Source organism: Hypanus sabinus, chromosome 27, assembly GCF_030144855.1.
Source record: "Hypanus sabinus isolate sHypSab1 chromosome 27, sHypSab1.hap1, whole genome shotgun sequence".
Lineage (NCBI taxonomy): Eukaryota > Metazoa > Chordata > Chondrichthyes > Myliobatiformes > Dasyatidae > Hypanus > Hypanus sabinus.
Window position 1 is genome coordinate 38,533,166 of NC_082732.1, and position 21,352 is coordinate 38,554,517.

Here is a 21,352-nt window from a genome sequence, read left to right on the forward strand (position 1 = left end):
AACAGCGCCTGTACATTCTCAGAAGTTTGAATAGATTCGGCACCTAGAACCTTGACAAGCTTCTTGAGGTGTCCAGTGGAGTTCCCTGACTGGCTGCATCACAGCCCAGGAGCTGTAGAGTCTACAAAGAGGTGGATACAGCCCAGCCCTTTGCAGGCAAAGCTGTCCCCACCATGAGACACAGAGCAGTATCAGGCCATTCGGTCCATTGAGTCTGCTCCACACTGAGCGCATCTGCAAGCAGCGCTGCCGCAGGAAAGTAGCAGCAAGGACCCTCGCATCCAGACCGTGCTCCCTCTCACTGCTGCCGTGGAGAAGGCCTTCCGTCCCACGCCAGCACAGTTATTACACCACAACTACCAGGCTCCTGAAACACCACCTACAGACTCACCTTCAATGACGATTCATATAATTTATTCATTTACACACTTTTCCAGATCGAACACCTTCCGCACTTCTTGGCCCAGCTCTACATCCTGTCAATGTCCCATTGTAACCTACAACCTTCTGCACTGTACCCCACACCACCAACCTTCATTTCATCTGCAGACTTACTAACCACCTTTCCACTTCCTCATCTAAGTCATTTATAAAAATCAGAAAGTGCGGGGGTCGCAGAACAGATCGCTGTGGAACAACACTGATCATGGACCTCCAGGAAGAATATGTTCCATCTACTACCATTGTTAAAGATTCCTATCACCCAGGACATCTCCTCTTCTCATTGCTACCATCAGGAGCTTGAAAAACCACATTCAACATTTTAGGAATAGCTTCTTCCCCTTTGTCATCAGATTTATGAAAGGAACATGAATCCATGAGCACAATCTTATTTTGTTCTCTTTGCACTAATGACTGTAAGTTACAAAACCAATATAAAAAATATTTTTTATTCTACTGTATTGCAGCTGCAAAACAACAAATTTCATGACATATGTCACTGATAGTAAACCTGATTCTTATAGTAAAATCCATATTCATCGAGGGGTGGGGGGAGTTCTTTTCACACAGAGATTATAAAACCTGGGAGTAGAATTAGGCCATTCAGTCCATCAAATCTGCTCTGCTATTCCATCATGGCTGGCATATTGACTCTTTTAACTCCATTCTCCTGCTTTCTCCCTTTAACCTTTGACACCTTTACTAATCAAGGACGTAGCAACCTCTTTAAATATACCCAATGACTTGGCCTGCACAGCAATCTGTGGCAATAAATTTCACAGATTCACTGTCTAAAGAAATTCCTTCTCATCTCTGTTCTAAAGGGCTGTCCTCCTATTCTGAGGCTGTGTCCTTTGGTCCTAAACTTCCTCAATGTCATCGCCACATCCACTCTATCTAGGCCTTGATAGTTTTCAGTTAGACAGCCGCCCCCCCCCCCCCCCCAGTTCTACTAAACTCCAGTGAGTATAAGCCCAGAGCCATGAAACACTCTTCATATATTAACTCTTTGTTCACAGGATCATTCTTGTAAACCTCCTCTGGATCCTCTCCAATGCCAGCACATCCTTTCTTAGATAAGGGGCCCAAAACAGCTCACAACACTCCAACTGTCATCTGACCACCACGTCACTCAATGCCTAAGGGAGAAGGAAAGGCAGAAACCCCCATCATATTTCAAGTAGAGTTAAACCCAGTAATCCACCGTCCCCCTGCTCTTCATCTGCCTCACACAGGGCCCAAGTACCTGCTCTCCCTTAAAAACTCATCAGGGCCCCAGTTCCTACTTTCCCTTGGAACTGACCAAGGAGCCGGTTGCCATTTTCCCTTGGACTCAGCAGGATCTCTGGAAAATCTGTAATGTTCTGTACTGAGATGTGAAATAACACAGAAGCATAACGCTATCACAGCGCCAGCGACCTGTGTACAACTCACACCACTGTCTGTGAGGAGCTTGCATGTTCTCTGTGACCACATGGGCTTCCTCTGGTTGCTCTGGATTCCTCCCACATTCCCTGGATGTGCCGGTTTGCAGGCTACTTGGGCACATGGGTGTAGTTGGGCTGGAAGGGCCTGTTATCGTGCTGTATCTCGAAATAAATAAATAAAAATACCTTTTAAAAGAAGTGTGAGCTTTTTAGTGGGATAGCTCTAAATGGCAGAGCAGACTTAATGGGCTGAATGGCCTAAGTTTGCTCCTATGTCTTATGGTCTAAACAGCCTCTTTTAGTGTCAGTGTCTGGCTGTGCCCTGGTGGTGTCAGCAGCAGAAAAGGAACAGTGTCACAAGGAGCTGGGCCTGTCTTGGGAGGCTGCCAAGATTGTCGCCATTGAAAGAGTTTGTCACGTGAAGGAACCACTGTTAGAATCCACCGAACTTGTCTCAGGATGTCCTCTCTAAAGGCAGTCTGCTGGCTTCATGAGTGCTAAACCCCATTTTCTTCAGCAGACGAAGAATTGATATAAAACTGTGAGGCATTATCATCATTTGCATTGGAAAGCATAATGACTGGGGAAATACTACTTCGAGCTCACCCCATCCTTTGCTGAAGAGGGGTCAGAATCAGATTCAGGTTGATTATCACTAACATAAGCTGGGTGGCCTCCTGGCCACCTTGAGATTTATTGTTTGTGGCGACTGTACAGAGCAGTATGGAAATGAGAATTATTGTATGTTACAGTGAGCGATATTAAGAAGTTGTGCAAAAAGAGAGCAAAATAGCGAGTTAGTGTCCATGGCACGTTCAGAAATCTGATAGCAGAGGAGAAAAAGGTGTTCCTAAAATGTTGAGTGTGTGTCATTCCTGTTCTGACGTGTCAATCCATGGCCTCCTTGAATGGCATGATGAGGCCACCCTCAGGTTGGAGGAGCAGCACCTTGTATTCTGTCTGGGTAGCCTCCAACCTGATGGCATGAATATCGATTTCACCTGGTAAAAAAAATTCCCCTCCCCTTTCTCTATTTCCCACTCTAACTTCTTTACTACTTCTCACCTACCTATCACTTCTTTGAGTCCCCTCCTCCTTCCTTCTCTCCTATGGTCCACTCTGCTCTCCTTTCAGACTCCTCCTTCTCCACCCCTTGACCTTTCCCACCCACCCGGCTTCACCGATCACCTTCCAGCTAGCCTCCTTCCCCTTCCCACACCTTTTTATTCTGGTATCTTCTTATTAGTCCTGAAGTATTGACTTCTTAATTATTTCCATGGATGCTGCCTGACCTGCTGAGTTCCTCCAGTATTTGTGTGTGTTGCTTTGGATTTCCAGTATCTATCTGCAGACTTCCTCGTTTCAAGTTCTTGTACCTCCTCCCTGATGGTAGCAATGAGAAGAGGGCACGTACCAGGTGATGGAGGTCCTTAATGATAGATGCAGCTTTCCTGAGGCATCATCTTTTGAGGATGTCCTCGAGGCCGGAGAGGCTAATACTCAAGATGCAGCTGGCTGAATTTACAACCGTCTGCAGCTTTTTCCAATCCTGTGCATCGGTCCCTCCTTCCTACAACCATGATGTAACAAGTTAGAATGCTCTCCACGGTACATCTGTGGAAGTTTGTTAGAGTCTCTGGTGATGTGCAATATCTCCTCAAGCTCCTAATGAAATGTAGCCGCTGGTGTGTCGTCTTTGTAATTGCATCGGTATCATAAAGACATGTCTCTTGGTAATGTCCATTGATTAGTAGTAGGACCGCATTCCTTTAATTCCCATATCCTTTTGCATTGGTTCACACAGTTACTTGCACTGAGCAGAATTACAGGCCTACACATATTAGAAGCTTCCATCAAATCTGAACATACAAATCAGTGCTTGTTTAAAGAGAGGTCTTTGCCTCCTGCATCACGGTGCAAAAGTCTAGGGAACATACATGTACTAGCTAGAGTGTCTAGGACTTTTTCACAGTACTGTGCTTGTCAATGTGGGGCAGAGGGCAAGTTTGTAAATCTGGCAGGAGCAAAAGATGTTGGGAATGGTGAGTTTGGAGAGCCATGGTATGGGTGGCCAAGAAGGAGTGCCAGGGGCAGTGGGGTGGTGCGGGTACAGACACACCCAGCCCTGAGACACCAGGCAAGGTCATTTGATTCCAAACAATTGGTTTATTGATCATTACAGAATGTCTCTCTGGTGCTTCCTGCTCCCTCCCCTCTTCCTTCCCCTTTTCTCAACCATGATTCCCCTCTCCCTGCCCCTTTCACACTCTCAGTCCACAATAGAGACCCAGATCAGAATCAGTTTTATTGTCACTCACATATGTCATGAAATTTGATTTTTTTGTGCGGCAGCAGTACAGTGCTCCCTGGCTCATATATATATATGTGTGTGTGTGTGTGTGCAGAAGCCTTAAGCACAGTACTGTATATGTTGCTTATAATTATACAGTCTGTTTTAGAACTTTGCTTTTTGAAGAGACTTTGTCCTTTAATCTTGGCTTCTTCCAGTGTTTCTTTCTTTGATTTTCCTGCGACTTGCGGTTCTTGGTTGAGCAGCAGATGGAGAGGCAGCAGACACGCATCCTGTCCAGCCTGGAATCAGTTGGGGTTTCAGCCGTTCACCCATTGAGAAGGAGATGACGCGTTCCCTGCACTCTAGTAACGTGGACAGGATCAGGAGTGTGGGGCGGGGTGAGGTGGGGACAGGTGATGTAGGTTCCATTGCCGTTCATTTTTCAGTACCATCCAATGAGACACCAATGCCCAGGATTGGAAAAGCCTATAGAAAGTTGTGATCACAGCCTAGTCCGTCACAGGTGAACCCTTTCCCCACCACTGAGTACATTTACAAAGAGCGCTGCCACAAGAAAGCAGCATCTATCATCAAAAGCCCTCTCCAGCCAGGCCATGCTTTCTTATCACTTCTACCCTTGGGCAGGAATTACAGAACCCTCTGGTCCCATGCCAACAGGCTCCTGAACCGTTATTACCCTGCAACCTCCAAGCTCCTGACTTAACGCTGAACTGATTACACATCCACAGACTCACTTTCAAGGTCTCTTTACAACTCATGTTCTCACTATTTTTTAAAAATTTGCAGTTTGTCTTTTGCACATTGGTTACTTGTTGGTCTTTGTTTTTCATAAAATCCATTGTATTTCCTTATGTTCCTGCAAATGCCAGCAAGAAATTGAGTCTCAAAGTCGTATATGGTGATCACATACCTACTTATATAATAAATTTTACTTTGACCAACACGTCAGTGTTGCTTTAGACTAACGGTGGTGAATCTATGGATTTCATTGCTACAGGCAACTGTGGAGGCCAAGTCATAGAGTGCACTTAAGGCAGAGGATGATAGGTTCTTGATTAGTCAGGGGATGAAAAGTTGCGGGGGAGAAGGCAGGAGAATGGGGTTGAGATGGAAATGGATTGGCTATGATGAAGTGGCAGAGCAGGCTCGATGGCCCAGCCTGCTCCTATGCTTTATGTTTAATGGTATCCTTTCCCCTACAAGCCTGTAACCAGGCAAAAACAGCACACATTAAGTAACAAAACAACAACAACGAAACAAGTCCCCTTCCTCCCAGCCGCTCACACACAGACGGTCTCCAACTGCAGGACAGGCCTCCAGCCTCAAGGTCTGAAGGCTTTGGCCACTAGGTTTTGGCTTTCAGACCTCCAATCAATCTCTCGGCTTTGGGTTTCAGTACAGTTCCCTAGACGAACCTATGACAGGATCCCGAACTTCAGGCTCGAGCCCCTGACCTGGCTGAGGAAAGGATCATAGAGCTGGGTGATAAATTTCCAGACTGGGAGATCAGGATATTTGGTCAGAAGTTTACAGAGACTTTTAAATGTTTGCATTTTAATTCTGCATAAAATTATGACATTTATTTACAGTGTCACAAACTTATATTTACTTCCAGCCAAGTCCTGTTGGTGCTGCTGGTGACTGTCTTTCTTTTCCCACAGATGTTTGTACTTGCTCGGTAAGTTGAATAGATGGTACAATGCGTGACCCTATTGAAAATGCTTAGTTCAGGCCCTGCTCGGTGCTGCAAACTCCTGGGTGAGACACTGGGAGGAGAGGCAACCCAACTGGCCTTTTGCCAGGCTCCATTTTATGGGTCAAGGGGTATTACTGGACAAAAGAAGCCATTTTGGCCCATCATTTTGCACTACCTCTTTGGTGGAGCTTTCCAATGAATCACTCTCCCAACTACAACTCATTCCAAGTAAAGAAAGACTTTTTTTTTCTTGATCTCCCCGTCTCATTCAGAACATAGAATATAGAACATTGCTGATTCTTCAGCCCACAACGTTGTGCTAACCATTTAACCAACTCTAAGTTCAATCGAACCCTTACTTCCCACATAGCCCTCCAGTTTTCCATCATCTATGTGCATCTTAAATGTCCCTAATGTATCTATCTCTACTGACACCTCTGGCAAGGTGTTCCATGCATCCACCATCCTCTGTTTTAAAAAAAAACCAAAACTAAACACCTTACCTCTGACCCTGCCCCAACTATGCTTTCCTGCAGTAACCTTAAAATTATGACCCCTTGTATTAGCCATTTCTGCCTTGGGAAAAATTCTCTGGCTGTCCAATCTGTCTTTGCCTCTTACAATCTTGTTCACCTCTATCTAGTCATCTCTCATCCTCCTTTGCTCTAAAGAGAATAGCCCTTGCTCAACTATTCCTCATAAGACATGCTCTCTAGTCCAGGGAGCATCCTGGTACATCTCCTCTGCCCCACCCCCACCCAAGCTTCCACATCCTTCCTATAATGAGGCGACCAGAACTGAACACAAGTGTGGTCTAACCAGAGTCTTATAGAGCTGTAGCATTATCTCATTCAGACAGTTGTTTGCTTTATTAGCAACCCAGTCAGTTTGATATGGAAACTTTGAGGAATCTATGGACGTAGACCCCCAAGATACCCTCAGTTCCTCCACACAACTAAAAATCCTGCCGTTAACCTTGTACTCTGCCTCAAGTTTGTCTTTCTTTTTCAATCTTTTTATTGAATTTCATATATATATAAAAAAGCATAACATAATAATGAATAGGTTATAAATGCATTAGACTTGAAATTAAATTAATAATAGGATAACAATATCCTATTAAAATATCAACAGGAGAACACAGTACATTATCAATCAAGCCTATAATAATTATATGAAAAAAATAGGAATAATCATCAAAAGAAAAAGAAAAAATTGTAAAAATACAAGCAAAAAATATATATTAAGAAAAAAAAAATACTAAACTAAACTAACAATGGGCAATAATAACAGTTTATTTGTATATGATAGTGTCAAGAACTCCGGAACTCCATACCAGAACAAGAATAAACAGAGAAAAGGTCTGGGAGAGGTCAAATTAATTCATATGAAAATGTCGAATGAACGGTCCCCAAGTTTCTTCGAATTTAACTGATGAGTCTAATTTTTTCCAAGCTCAGATAAGAAATAGTTTGAGAGAGCCACTGAAACGTGGTAGGAGGATTTACTTCTTTCCAATTTTGCAATATAGACCTTCTGGCCATTAATGTTACAAAAGCAATCATTCGTCTAATTGAAGGGGAAAACTGATTACCATCCTCATTTGGTATACCAAAAATTGCAGTAATAAAATGAGGTTGTAAATCGATATTCCAAATTGAGGAAATGGTAGCAAATATGTCCTTCCAATAATTATATAAGGTGGGACATGACCAAAACATGTGGGTCAATGAAGCCACATCTGAATGATATCTGTCACATTGAGGGTTAATATGAGAGTAGAATCGAGCAAGTTTATCTTTAGACATATGAGCTCTATGTACAATTTTAAATTGTATTAAAGCATGTTTAGCACATATAGAAGAAGAATTAACCATTTGTAAAATTTTTCCCCATTTTTCTATTGATATATTATATTGAAGTTCTTTTTCCCATTCTTGTTTAATTCTACCTGATATTTCTGGTTGTATCTTCATAATCATATTATAAATAAAAGCCACTAATCCCTTCTGATAGGGATTTAAGGTAAAAATCATACCTAAAAAGTCCATTGAAGTTGAATTGGGGAAGGATGGTAGAATTTTATGTAAAAAATTTCTGATTTGTAGATATCTAAAAAAGTTAGATTTAGGTAACTCAAATTTGTTGGAAAGTTGGTCGAAAGACATCAAACTACCTTCAAAAAAGAGATCACGAAAACATTTTTACCTTTCCTTTTCCATATGCTAAAAGCTTGATCTGTCAAAGAAGGTTTGAAAAAAAAATTAAGTAAAATAGGGCTATCAAGAGCAAAGTTTTTCAGAGTAAAAAATTTACAAAATTGAAACCAAATTCGTAATGTATGTTTGACAACAGGGTTGGATATCTGTTTATTGAATTTAACTAAATCGGCAGAAAGAGAAGAACCCAGAACGGAGAATAGAGAATATCCCTGTGCCTCATTACGTTCTAAATTTACCCACTGTGGGCACAATGGTGAATCCAAATCTGATTTCCAATAAATTAAGTTACGAATATTATTCGCCCAATAGTAAAATCTAAAGTTAGGTAGAGCTAAACCACCATCTTTTTTAGATTTTTGTAATTGCCTTTTACTTAACCTAGGATTTTTATTTTGCCACACAAATGAAGAAATTTTTGAGTCAATGTTATCAAAAAAAAATATAGGAATAAAAATTGGTAAAGCTTGAAATAAATATAAAAATTTCGGTAGAATCATCATTTTAATAGCATTAATCCGACCAACTAATGATAAGGATAAGGGAGACCATCTTGTAGTAAGTTGTTGAATTTGATGAAACATAGGTAAAAAATTCAATGTAAATAAATCGTTATATTTCTTGGTAATTTTTATACCTAAATAGATAAAGTTATCATCAACAACTTTAAATTGTATCCTTTCATTCAATAAAGTTTGCGCGTTTAAAGGGAATAAATCACTCTTATCCAAGTTTAGTTTATAACCAGAAAAACTACCAAATTGAGCCAACAAGGATAAAATAGCGGGAATAGACCTGTCAGGATCAGAAATATATAATAACAAGTCATCAGCATAAAGTGATAACTTGTATAATTTCTCATTGCGGGTAATACCAAAAATATTAGGAGATTCACGAATAGCAATGGCTGAAGGTTCTAATGCAATATTAAACAATAAAGGACTTGAGGAACAACCTTGTCTCGTACCACGAGATAATTGAAAAAAAGAAGATCTGTAATTATTTGTAAGAACAGAAGCAACAGGTTTATGATATATTAGTTTGATCCATGATATAAAATTAGGACTAAAATTAAAATATCTCAAAGCATAAAATAAGTATACCCATTCAACTCTATCAAAAGCTTTTTCAGCATCTAGTGAAATAACACATTCTGGAATAGTGGGTGATGAAGTATAAATTATATTAATCAATTTTCTAATATTAAAAAAGGAATAACGATTCCTAATAAAACCAGTTTGGTCTTCTGAAATAATCTGTGATAGTACCTTTTCTAACCTAATAGCTAAAATTTTTGTAAGAATCTTAGAGTCTACATTTAATAGTGATATAGGGCGATAAGATGCACATAAAGTGGGATCCTTATCTTTTTTAAGAATTAGAGAGATAGTAGCTTCATAAAAAGACTGAGGTAATCTCTTCTTAACAAATGCATCATTAAAGATTTCACATAACCAAGGGGAAAGCAAAGAAGAAAAAGTTTTTAAAAATTCTATAACCATCAGGACCAGGAGCTTTCCCTGAATTCATTGATGAGGAGGCCTCTCCTATTTCGGCCAAAGAGATAGGAGCATCAAGCAAGCTACGATCTTCATCTGTCAGTTTGGGAATATTCAAATTGTTAAAAAAGTTATCCATCATGGACAGATCGCCATCAAATTCTGATTGATATAAAGATTTATAAAAATCTTGAAAAGTGTTTTTGATTTCTTTATGATCAGATTGCCGTCTTGTTTACAAATTTTAATAATTTGTCGCTTAGTCGAGATAGCTTTTAATTGGTTAGCTAACAATTTACTAGTTTGATCACTATGGATATAAAATTGAGCCCTGGTCCTAATTAATTGATTCTCAATTGAAGAAGATAATAATAAGCTATGCTCCATTTGAAGCTCAACTCTCTTCTTATAAAGTTCTTTGGTAGGAGTCACGGAATAAATCTTATCAATTTCTTTAATTTTATCCACTAATAAAGCAATATCTAAATATCTTTGTTTTCTTTTACCGACGGAATATGAGATAATTTGTCCACAGATAAAAGCCTTAAAAGAGTCCCAGAGTATTCCTCTGTCAATCTCTTCTGTAGTTTGTTGAGAAAAACAAGTCAATTTGCTGTTTTATGTAGGTGATGAATTCTGGATCTTGAAGCAAAGTAGCGTTAAGTCTCCAAGATCTAGTATTATTGGAAAAGTCCGAAATCTTGATAGATAACTTCAAAGGTGTATGATCCGAAATAGCAATAGAATCATATTTATAATCAATAACATCTGTTAATAAACGATGATCAGTAAGGAAATAATCAATTCTAGAATAACTGTGATATACATGTGAAAAAAATGAAAATTCTTTATCTTTAGGGTTCAAAAACCGCCATATTTCAGTAATTCCCGAATCAACCATAAAAGAATTAATAAGTAAGGCTGATCTATTCGGAAGAATTCGAATAGGTTTAGATCTATCCATCGAAGGATTCAAACAACAATTGAAATCTCCACCCATTATCAACATATTTTCATTTAGATTAGGAAGGGAAGTAAATAAACGTTTAAAAAATTCAGGGCAGTCAAAGTTTGGAGCATAAATATTAACTAGAACCACTTTTCGATTAAAAAGTGAACCAGTTATCAACAAAAATCTGCCCTGTGGATCAGAAATAATTTCATGACGTGTAAAAGAAATTGAGGGGTCTATAAAAATACACACCCCTAATTTTGGCGGTACAATTCGAGTGAAATTGTTGAGCTTTCCAGAACCTAAAGAAGCGTTGATTATCCTCCCTCCTAATATGGGTCTCCTGTGCAAAAATAATATTAGCATTTAGTCTATGGAATACAAAGTATTTTTTTACGTTTAATCGGATGATTTAAACCATTAGTATTCCAGGAGATAAAGTTAATAGACTTATCCATCATGCCAATATTAGTTGTGTATATCATAAAAGGTTAAAAAGACACATAACCCATAATTCAGGAAGGAAAAATGATTCAGGAGCAACCGGAGAACATGACACCTCAACAATATTAATAATTTAAAGTCAGACCATAAACTAAAAGCAAAAAAATAAAAAGCAAAAGCGTGAAAAAAGATCCCTACCCCCTCCCCCAACCCCTCGAAAAAGAGCCAAGCGGCAGGCGCACAAACTAATACTAATATTACCCCCATTTTCAAGATGGCGACTTCATGAAAAGAAAGAAAAGAGAAACTATATAACACCCAGATATAAATACAGGGTTGTAAACAGAAAGAATATATATCAATCAAAATGAAAAAATAATATAAAAAAGCAAAAAATCATTAATAATAAAAGGATAACCATTGAAGTTTAAAATAGTGTAATATGCCTTTAAAAAAAGATTCCATATTCAAATATAAGGAAATGACGTTTCAAAAACAAAGACTTATGGGAAGAAGAATCGACATTTTGAAAGGACCATATTACAAAATATAAATGTAAATTCACCAATCTTTTTTTTAAACGGTTCAATAACCACTACTATATATATAAAAAAAGGTTCAAAAATTCAAAACATTCGTCCCATTCTCAAATACAGGCAAATAAACGCTTACGGAAAGCAAAGTCTTATGGGAAGAAGAAACGACATCTTAAAAAATAAATCATTATTATAAAGTCTTAACATGTATATCTAATCCAGAGGGGAAAAAAAATTAAGAAAAAAGACATTATAGTAAAGTTAAAAAAGCATCTGTAAATCATGATAATAAAAAAAACCAGGTCTACAGACCAAAATAAAAAGCTATACCGCAGCTTCATAAGTTAAAGCCTAAAAACGGAATGGCGTCTTCTCTCCAAAAGTTCTTCTTCAACATAACGCATAGTTCAACTTGTACTAGAAGATCAATATTCTTCAACGAATTTGGCTAGTTTGTTGTTTTTCTTGTTATTTACAGAGACTTTTGCTGTGTACCACATGGTAAATAGCAGTCACACTAACCTGAAAGGCACGTGCTATGATCAGGGCCAGCAGCATTTATTCTGAATAAAATTCAAACTAGACTGTATAGGGGCTGACCTGCATTACAAATGACCTGACCTGCAGAAATCTGACTTTATGCAAATTCTCCCAGTCTTTTTTTAAAGTGTTTTCAAGTTTGTAATGATAATTGTACAGTGTACGCTCAGTGTGCGCTCAGTGGCCGCTGTATGAGTTATCTCCTATACACCTGCACGTCAATGCAAATATCTAAACAGCACCTCAGTGCATAAAAGCACACAGACATGGTCAAGAGGTTCAGTTGTTATTCAGACCAAACATCAGAATGGGGAAGAAATGTGATCTAAGTGACTTTGACTGTGGAATGATTGTTGGTGCCAGAAAGGATTGTTTGAGCATCTCAGAAACACTTATCTCCTGGGATTTTCACACACAGCTGTGTAGAATTTACAGAGAATGGTGTGAAAGGCAAAAAAAAAATCCAGTGAGTGACAGTTCTGTGAGCAAAGGCGCCTTGTTTATGAGAAAGGTCAGAGGAGAATGGCCAGACTGGTTCAAGCTGACAGGAAGGTGACAGTAACTAATAACCACACGTTACAACAGGGGTGTGCAGAAGAGCATCTCTGAATGCACAATAAGTCAAACCTTGAAGAAAATGGGTTGTAGCAGCAGAAGACCACAAACCAATGCTAAGTGGCCATTTTATTAGGTATAGGAGCTCTTAATCATATTGCTTCTCTTCCAGACCAAGGTCATCACGATATTGTGACCAGCCCCTTCTCTACAACCTGACCACATTCATTATCTTCACTTTCATCATGACAGGTAGGAGACTGCTGTCTTTTAGCATTCACTTTGCAAAATGCAATGATTTAAAAAGTGCCTCTGTAGTGCTCCCCCAAATATGTATTTGGCAGCATAGACAACCCTGAGATTCATTTTCTTGTGGGCATTCACAGTTACCTGGGGATACGAATTGACAATAAACTGGACTGGTCAAAGAACACTGTCTACAAGGGTCAGAGCCGTCTCTACTTCCTGAGGAGGCTGAGGTCCTTTAACCTCATCTGAGGCCGGATGTTCTACGAGTCTGTGGTGGCCAGTGCTATCATGTTTGCTGTTGTGTGCTGGGGCAGCAGGCTGAGGGTAGCAGACACCAACAGAATCAACAAACTCATTCCTAAGGCCAGTGATGTTGTGGAGGTGGAACTGGAATCTCTGACAGTGGTGTCTGAAAAGATGATGCTGTCCAAGTTGCATGCCATCTTGGAAAATGACTCCCATCCACTCCATAATGTACTGGTTAGGCACAGGAGTATATTCAGCCAGAGATTCATTCCACCGAGATGTAACACTGAGCGTCATAAGAAGTCATTCCTGCCTGTGGCCATCAAACTTTACAACTCCTCCCTCAGTGTCAGACACCCTAAGCCAATAACCTGGTCCTGGACTTATTTCTACTTGGAATAATTAACTTATTATTTAATTACTTGTGGTTTTATATTGCTATATTTCTACACTGTTCTTGGTTGTTGCGACTGTAACGAAACCCAATTTCCCTCGGGGTCAATAAAGTCTGTCTGTCTGTTAATTCAAAAGAACACAATAGAACCAATGAAAACTGCACACAGGACGGGCAAACAACTAGTGTGTAAAAGACAACTACAAATACAAAAAGAAAAATCAATAAATAAATAAGCAATAGATATCGAGTACATGAGATGAAGAGTCCTTGAAAAAGTGAGTCCATAGGTTGTAGGAACAATATAGAGTTTGGTTGAGTGAAGTTATCCATGCTGGTTCAATAGCCTGATGGTTGTAGGGTAATAACTGTTCCTGAATCCACTGGGCTGGCATCTGTAAGAGGAGAGGAATTGTTGACGCTTCATTAGGACCCTCATGGAGGGTTTTGGCTTGAGCCATTGACAATTTCATTCCTCCCAGAAATGCTGCTTCACCTGCTGAGTTCCACAATCTATGCACTCATGTTCTCAACTTTATTTGTTGTCTTTTTTTTGTATTTGCACATAGGTTGTTTGTCAGTCTCTGTTTGTGTGTAGTTTTTCATTGATTTTATTGTATTTCTTTGTTCTACTATGAATACCTGCAAGAAAATGAATCTCAATGACATGTTGACATATGTATATGTTGACAAATGCGTATTTTGATAATAAATTTACTCTGAACTTTTGAGTTCATCCAGGAGATTGCTGCTCCAGATTGAAGAATCTGCAACCTCATGTGTAACCAACCATCATCATCATCATTTGCCGTGTCGAGTGATGTGGGTGACTATGGTCTCATGACCATGACTGTTCTTGGCAAGTTTTTCTATGGAAGTGGTTTTGCCATTGTCACTTTCTGGGCAGTGTCTTTACAGGGCCCCAGCCAATATCAATACTCTTCGGAGACTATCTGCCTGGCATCAGTGGTCGCATAACCTGGACTTGTGATGCTTGTGTATCCAATGGATTGTTTGAAAATGATTGATTGGCATTTAGAAGAGTCAGAGGTGACTCGGTTGGATCAAGAGGCCTAGTGAAATCCTCCTATTCCTAATGTATATGAGGACAACTTATCTGATATCAAAACATTAACCTATGCTAGGTGGCCTGGTAACATAGTGGTTAGCACAGCGGTTTTCAGTACCAGTGACATGGGTTCAATTCTCATCCTTGTCTGTAAGGAGTTTGTACATTCTCCCTGTGACTGCATCTCAATAAATAGATAGATAAATAGATTTCTCCTCGGGAAACTAGTCAGACAAAAGGTTATTACAACAGTTTGTGTACAAATGGATCTAATTCTCGTGAAACTCTTTCCAGGGTTCACTCTTCTGTTGACGTTAATGGACCCAGTTCCTCGTGGGTTGAAAGTGGCTTTTCATGCCTTTGGATTGGGATCATTTCTACAGGGGGTCGTAACCACGGCATTCACCATCACTGCGCCTCAGTGTGTGAGTTTTATCTTACTCATTTGTGCTCGTGTATTAAATCCTAACAGTTGGCTAGAAACTTCCGGCCCAGTCAGACATGGTGGAACCTCATGGGAAAGCCCCTGAAAGCAGATCGAGTTCAAGAGACGGATGAGCTTGGATCTGGTTATGTGATCAATTCATTGTCACAGTTAAGCGGGTGATATTATCCTTTGTGATTCAATTAGATCAGAAGAGATTTAAAGGGCTGGGGTCTAGTCATCTCTTGAGATTCCCCTTGAATAGTAGGGTATCAAGGTTACGAAGGTAAGAGAGGGGAAATAAAGGCTCGATGGGCTGAATGGCCTAGTTTGCTCCAATATCTTTGAAGTAAAAATGGATCCTGTCCCTCCTGTCCACCTCCCCCATCTGATCCCCATATTCCTTTACAAAAATAAATCATCCTTCGGTATCCCCCATGACTAAACCTCCACGGTCTAGAAGATAAAGAATTCCAAAGGTTTATAACCCACAAGTGAAAGGAATTTCTCCTCGCCTCCAGAATCCATGACTCTGTTCATCACCCTCCAACAAGAGGGAAACAACTCATCTTGGGAATCTCAATGAGGCCTCTTCTTCTCAAACTCCAGTTGTGTTCAGGACTATTCCGCTCGCACCTTTCTACGGGTGGCAAACCTGTGGCACGCGAGCCCTAGATGGCGTGCACTAAAATTTTGTTTACATGTGGCACATGGTGCCACCCCTCAATTCTTTAAACCCCACCCATAATAAAAAGATACAGAATGACTATCTTTACTGCCAAGTCCTGAGGCAAAGAGACTGAACATGAGAGAGAGAGAGGGGGGTGCTTGACCAATAAATAAACTTCTATTTATCTATTGAGATAAGAATAGGCCCCTCTGGGCCCTCAAGCCCACTGCCCAGCAATCCCCCGATTTAATGCTCGCCGAATTGTGGGACAATTTACAGTGACCAATTAACCTACCAATGGTAGGTCTTTGGACTGTGGGAGGAAACCAGAGCACCTGGAGGAAACCCACGTGGTACAAGCAGCAGCGGAAATTGAACCAGGGCCACTGGTGCTGTAAAGCATTGTACTGGCCACTACGCCACACAGTAAGTGAGCCAGAGCTTTTTCCCGGGACGGAAATGGCGAAAAGCAGGGGGCATAATTTTCTGACTGGAGGGAAGTACAGGGGGGATGTTAGAGGTAGGTCCTTTATACGGAGAGTTATGGGTGAGTGGAACTCACTGACAGGCGTGGTGATAGAGGCAGACACACTGGGGGTATTTAAGAGACTCAGATGATATAAAAAGGTAGGAGGGAAGGGTTAGATTGATCATAGAGGAGGCACAACATTGTGGGCTGAAGGGCCTGTACTGTGCTGTAGTGTTCTATGCTGTAGACAGCAGTTTGATGACCAGTATTAACTCTTACAAGGTTTTTATTATGTATCTTGTCAGGTAAACACTACTCCTGAGCTGTACTACCTGTCCCTGGTGCTGTCTGTACTCGGCATGCTCGCCACAGGTTTGTATTTTTTATTATGATGGAGTTTCTTTCAGCCGTGTCAGAACTGGCCGTTTCTGCCGCATGAGACACCTATTGTCATATTGACTCCTGCTCCCTCTCCATTGGAGCCTGACCTGCCTTCGACTTCACAATCTAAACTCTCCTCTCTTTTTGTTCTCATTGGTGATTGGTACGTGCGACGTGGTGATGTAGCGGTTAGCTCTTCGGTTTACAGCGCCGCCGATCACAGATAGTCTGGGTTCCTCCCACGTTCCACAAACGTATGGGTTAGGTTTAGCAAGCTGTGGGCATGCTGTATTAACCCCGGAGGCATAGCGACATTTGCGGGCTGCCCCCATCATATCCTTGGGCTGTGTTGGTCATTGATGCAAACTTCAGTGTTTGTTTTGACTTGTGACAAATAAAGCTGATCTTTATCTATTAGACAACGTGTTGGGTTCGAGAGCCTTCATCTAGACTGTTGACCTCTTTGTTGGCTGGTTGGAGGGAGTTCTTTGAACAGCTTTTGGGAATGAGCGACCCCAGACTCTGAGATGAGTTGGAGGCTTCTGACCCTAAGCAGTGGGTTTTCTCCCCACAGCCTGCAGACCACCTTACTGAAGTAAACTGCCGAGGCCACACTTCGTCCGTTCCTTGGGGGGGTGGGGGGGGTGATTCTGATGACACAAGGCTGCAGAGCTCCTTGCCACCACCAAGGTCTCATCGTGTATGAATCGCCCGTCACTTTATACTGTGTACTTGTTGAACATAGAAAACCTACAGCACAATACAGGCCCTTCGGCCCACAAAATTGCGCTGAACATGCCCCTGCCTTAGGAATTACTAGGCTTCCCCATAACCCTCTATTTTACTAAGCTCCACGTACCTATCTAAAAGTCTCTTGAAAGACCCTATCATATCCGCCTCTGCCAGCGTCACCAGCAGCCCATTCCAGGCACTCAGCACTCTTACCCCTGACAGCTCCTCTGTACCTACTCCCCAGCACCTTAAACCTGTGTCCTCTTGTGGCAACCATTTCAGCCCTGGGGAAAAAACCTCTGACTATCCACACAATCAATGCCTCTCATCATCTTATACACCTCAATCAGTCACCTCTCATCCTCCTTCGCTCCAAGGAGAAAAGGCCGAGTTCACTCAACCTATTCTCATAAGGCATGCTCCCCAATTCAGGGAACATCCTCGTAAATCTCCCCTGCACACTTTCTATGGCTTCCACATCCTTCCTGTAGTGAGGTGACCAGAACTGAGCACAGTACTCCAAGTGGGGTCTGACCAGGGTCCTATACAGCTGCATCATTACCTCTCGATATATTCTTCACTTTTTGACTTGGGTCATAAATGCGCCTTATTATTTGTTAATATATTTGTGGTAATACTACTTTATGTGTTGTTGTGTAGGTATGAATTATATGTATTGTGTTGTGTGCACCTTTGGCCAGAGGAACGCTATTTTGCTTGACGGTATAAATGTGTAAGGTTGAGTGATAATAACCTTGGGCTTGAATTTGAAAGATTTGCTGATCTTTTTTTAAAAAAAATCTCTTTAAACAGTGTTCGTCATTCTCCTGATCCCATTCTGGCTGGTTAACAGCGTCTACCGAGGAATGCTTCTAAATGCAGGATCACGAGCTGGAATTTGCCACAGGCCTGTTGCTGACTGCCCGTGTCTGTGGTACGTTTAACAGAAGGCAACTCGTATTGTTTGATTAAAAAGCGAGTCCCACACAGGCACGAAGAATGCATTTGGTTGCTGTACAACAGAAGCTTCTGGAACATTCCACTTCGAGGGCTCACGCGATTCCAGTGGTAGCAACTCAAGCTGAGTTATTCGGAAGAATCTGAGTGAATTATTTGTCGGCATTTTATCGGTTGATTGAAGTTGACTGCAACAGAGTAGTTGCATTTGTGGAATTGTTGGCCGCATATCTGCCATGTCAGGGAATCGAGGCGGTTTCAGATCAATTTAAATTGCTGCAGCGGGTCAACATGAAAGCTTTCGCGTTCAGTCAACAGAACAGGCCTTTGATTCATTGAATAACCATTGGAGCTGTTTAACCCTTTGAGAGCTGATGTTACAAGAGGAGACATTCCTACTTGATGTGCCCAGGTAGAAGAGAGCACCACATTTTACCCGCCTTGTCTTCTAGGAACCAAGAGAACCCTGCATTTATATAGTGCCCATCGTGGACTCAGGAAATACCAAAGCATTACAAGAGCATAAGAGATAGGAGCAGAATTAGGCCATTTGGCCCAACTGGTCTGCCCGCCATTTCATCATGGCTGATCAATTTCCCTCTCAGTCTCCGCCTTCCTCCTGTATCCCTTCATGCCCTGACCAATCAAGAATATATCAGCCTCTGCCTCAAACATACCCAACTGACTTGGCCTCCACAGCCACCTGTGGCAACGAATTCCACAGATATACCACTCTTGGTCTTAAAAAAAAAATTCCTGCTCATCTCCATTTCAAATGGATGTCCCTCTATTCTGAGGCTGTGTCCTCTGGTCTTAGACTCCCCCGCCGAAGGAAACATCATTTCCACATCCATTCTATCTAGGCCTTTCAATATTTGATAGGATTCAGATTACCCTGCCCCCCCACCCCACCATTCTTCTAAACTCCAGCGAGTATAGCCCAAGAGCCCTCAAAAGCTCCTCATATATTAATGGTTTCATTCCCAGGATAATTCTTGTAAATCTCCTTTTATGACCCTCTCCAGTTCCAGCACTTCCATTTTTTTTAGATATGGGGCCCAAAACTGCTCACAATTTCTCCAAATGTGGTCTAGCCAGTGCCTTATAAATCCTCAGCATTACATCCTTGTTTTTATATTCTAATCCTCTCAAAATGAATGCTAACATTGCATTTGCCTTCCTCACCACTGACTCACTCTGCAAGTTAACCTTCAGGGAATCCTGCACTAGGACTCCCAAGTTCCTTTGCACCAACAATTTCTGAATTTGCTTTCTGTTTAGAAAATAGTCTCTGCCTTTATACCTTCAGCCAATCAAATACAACTTTCTTTAAAGCTACCTCTATGTATGATCAAATGTTTGCTTATTCACCCTAACACATCATGTGACTCGGGGTATTTTGGTGAACAATGCTGTTGTGGTGTGAAAAGGGACATTGCCCTATCTTAAAGGATCCTTATTATCAGAAGTTATTGGTGTTGAAAAAGAAACACAAACTCATGATGGACTCATCTTTCAGTGGGGCAATATAGAATCATAGATTCATTACAGCAAAGAAACAGGCCCTTCAGCCCAACTCTTCCATACTGACTGGAATGCCCATGTATAAGACAGTTCAACTTGGCACCGCTCATTGGAAATTATCCAGACTTCCAATTGCTGAATTCTGGAATTCCTTCATAGAACATCACAGCACAGTACAGGCCCTTCAGCCCACAATGTTGTGATAACCCTTTAACCTATCAAAGATCAATCTAATGCTTCTCTTCCACGTAGCCCTCCATTTTTCTATCATCCATGTGCCTATCTAAGAGTCTCTTAAATGTCCCTAATGTATCTGGCTCTACCACCACCCTCGACAGGCTGTGGGCTCATTGGACTGTAAGGGCCTGTTACCTTCGATGTTCCCTCTAAGGTGTGTGTGTGCATGTCTTTTGCTGCTAGCACACAGATGAATATAAACTGCGTACAAAAGGTCGTCACATTCTACCTCGTTGGCATGCTTAGTATATTCCACGATCATACACAATCACATTTCCTTTTCCTGTTTCTGATGCAGACAGGGTTGACAACATGGAGTTTGCGACGATTTGTCTGCAGATTTTAGAACTGGCTTATTTATACTGTTTTTATTGAAGAAATTATTCAGTGTGCACTTGTCACCAGGCAAAAAATTGCACAGCACAAGATTTTTGCACACACATATTAGAGGGAACATTGGTTACCATGCTGTATCTTTAAATTAAATATTTTTTGTGACTGTGAATGAAATCACCATAGAGAAACTGAAGCTGGTGAATATACAAGTCTTTATTCAGCCAAACATGGAGGAATCATTCTGGAGACGCTCTTGGAAGAAGAAGCCTTCTAAACTCATATACAGTACCCTTAAGTTCAATGGTAACTCAGTATGGTTACAATGACATTGCTTACTTCAATAATTTGGGTTAACAATACTTCATTTAAGTTGCATGTCATTTTCAAGTGCTTAAATCTTCACACCAGCATTCCAGACATCCTAGATTAATCACTATTGTCTCTCTGGTTGCATTCATGCATATGCAGACCTCTTTCCAGGTTTGCAATCAACTCTGTTCTGCAGCTCCAGGAAGACCATTGTTCAAAGCTGTATTTTAAATTCAATCTACAATCCGTACTCAGATCTGGAAGTTGGTTGCTGATGAAATTAATAGTAACTATATACCATAACTCCAGAATACGCCCTAACAATTTGCTAAAAATCGCCAGCAGTAAACTTTAACTCAAATCCTGCCAACACATTGATCAATTCCTGCTGCTGTCTGGAAGGAGTTTGCACATTCTCCCTGCGACAGCTGTTTCCTCCCGGTGCTCTGGTTTCCTCCCATATTACAAAGGAGAACCGAGGAGGGTCGGTGAATTGTGGGCTTGCTATGCTGGCATGGCGACACCTGAGGGCTGTGTTGGCTGTTGACACAAATGACACATTTCATTGTTTCAATGTACATGTGACAAATGTAATTAATCTTTCATCATTAAGGTGTTGAGCCCTGGTGTTTTTCTGATCTAGGGGTTCTTCAGAAGACAAGAATGAGGTGTAAAGCTTGTAGCTTACGGCCGTTTATTGAGTATTACCTGAGCAAATCAGAAAGAAAGAAA

General features: G+C 41.0%; 1 protein-coding gene across 5 annotated transcripts in view; it reads left to right on the forward strand.

The window, feature by feature from the left end:
• LOC132382233 (uncharacterized) overlaps nucleotides 1-19,128 on the forward strand; it is a 41,785-nt gene extending 22,657 nt beyond the window's left edge. For 3 of the 5 annotated variants that reach the window (XM_059952260.1, XM_059952261.1, XM_059952259.1), the window contains 5 exons: nucleotides 5,798-5,860; nucleotides 12,796-12,875; nucleotides 14,876-15,006; nucleotides 16,450-16,516; nucleotides 18,071-19,128. In XM_059952260.1, the coding sequence (XP_059808243.1) occupies nucleotides 5,798-5,860; nucleotides 12,796-12,875; nucleotides 14,876-15,006; nucleotides 16,450-16,516; nucleotides 18,071-18,201 (472 nt within the window). In that variant the 3' untranslated portion in view covers nucleotides 18,202-19,128. The remainder of the gene's footprint in view (nucleotides 1-5,797; nucleotides 5,861-12,795; nucleotides 12,876-14,875; nucleotides 15,007-16,449; nucleotides 16,517-18,070) is intronic. The other 2 variants (XM_059952263.1, XM_059952262.1) reach the window with 1 other exon arrangement.
• The last annotated feature ends 2,224 nt before the right edge of the window (nucleotides 19,129-21,352 follow it).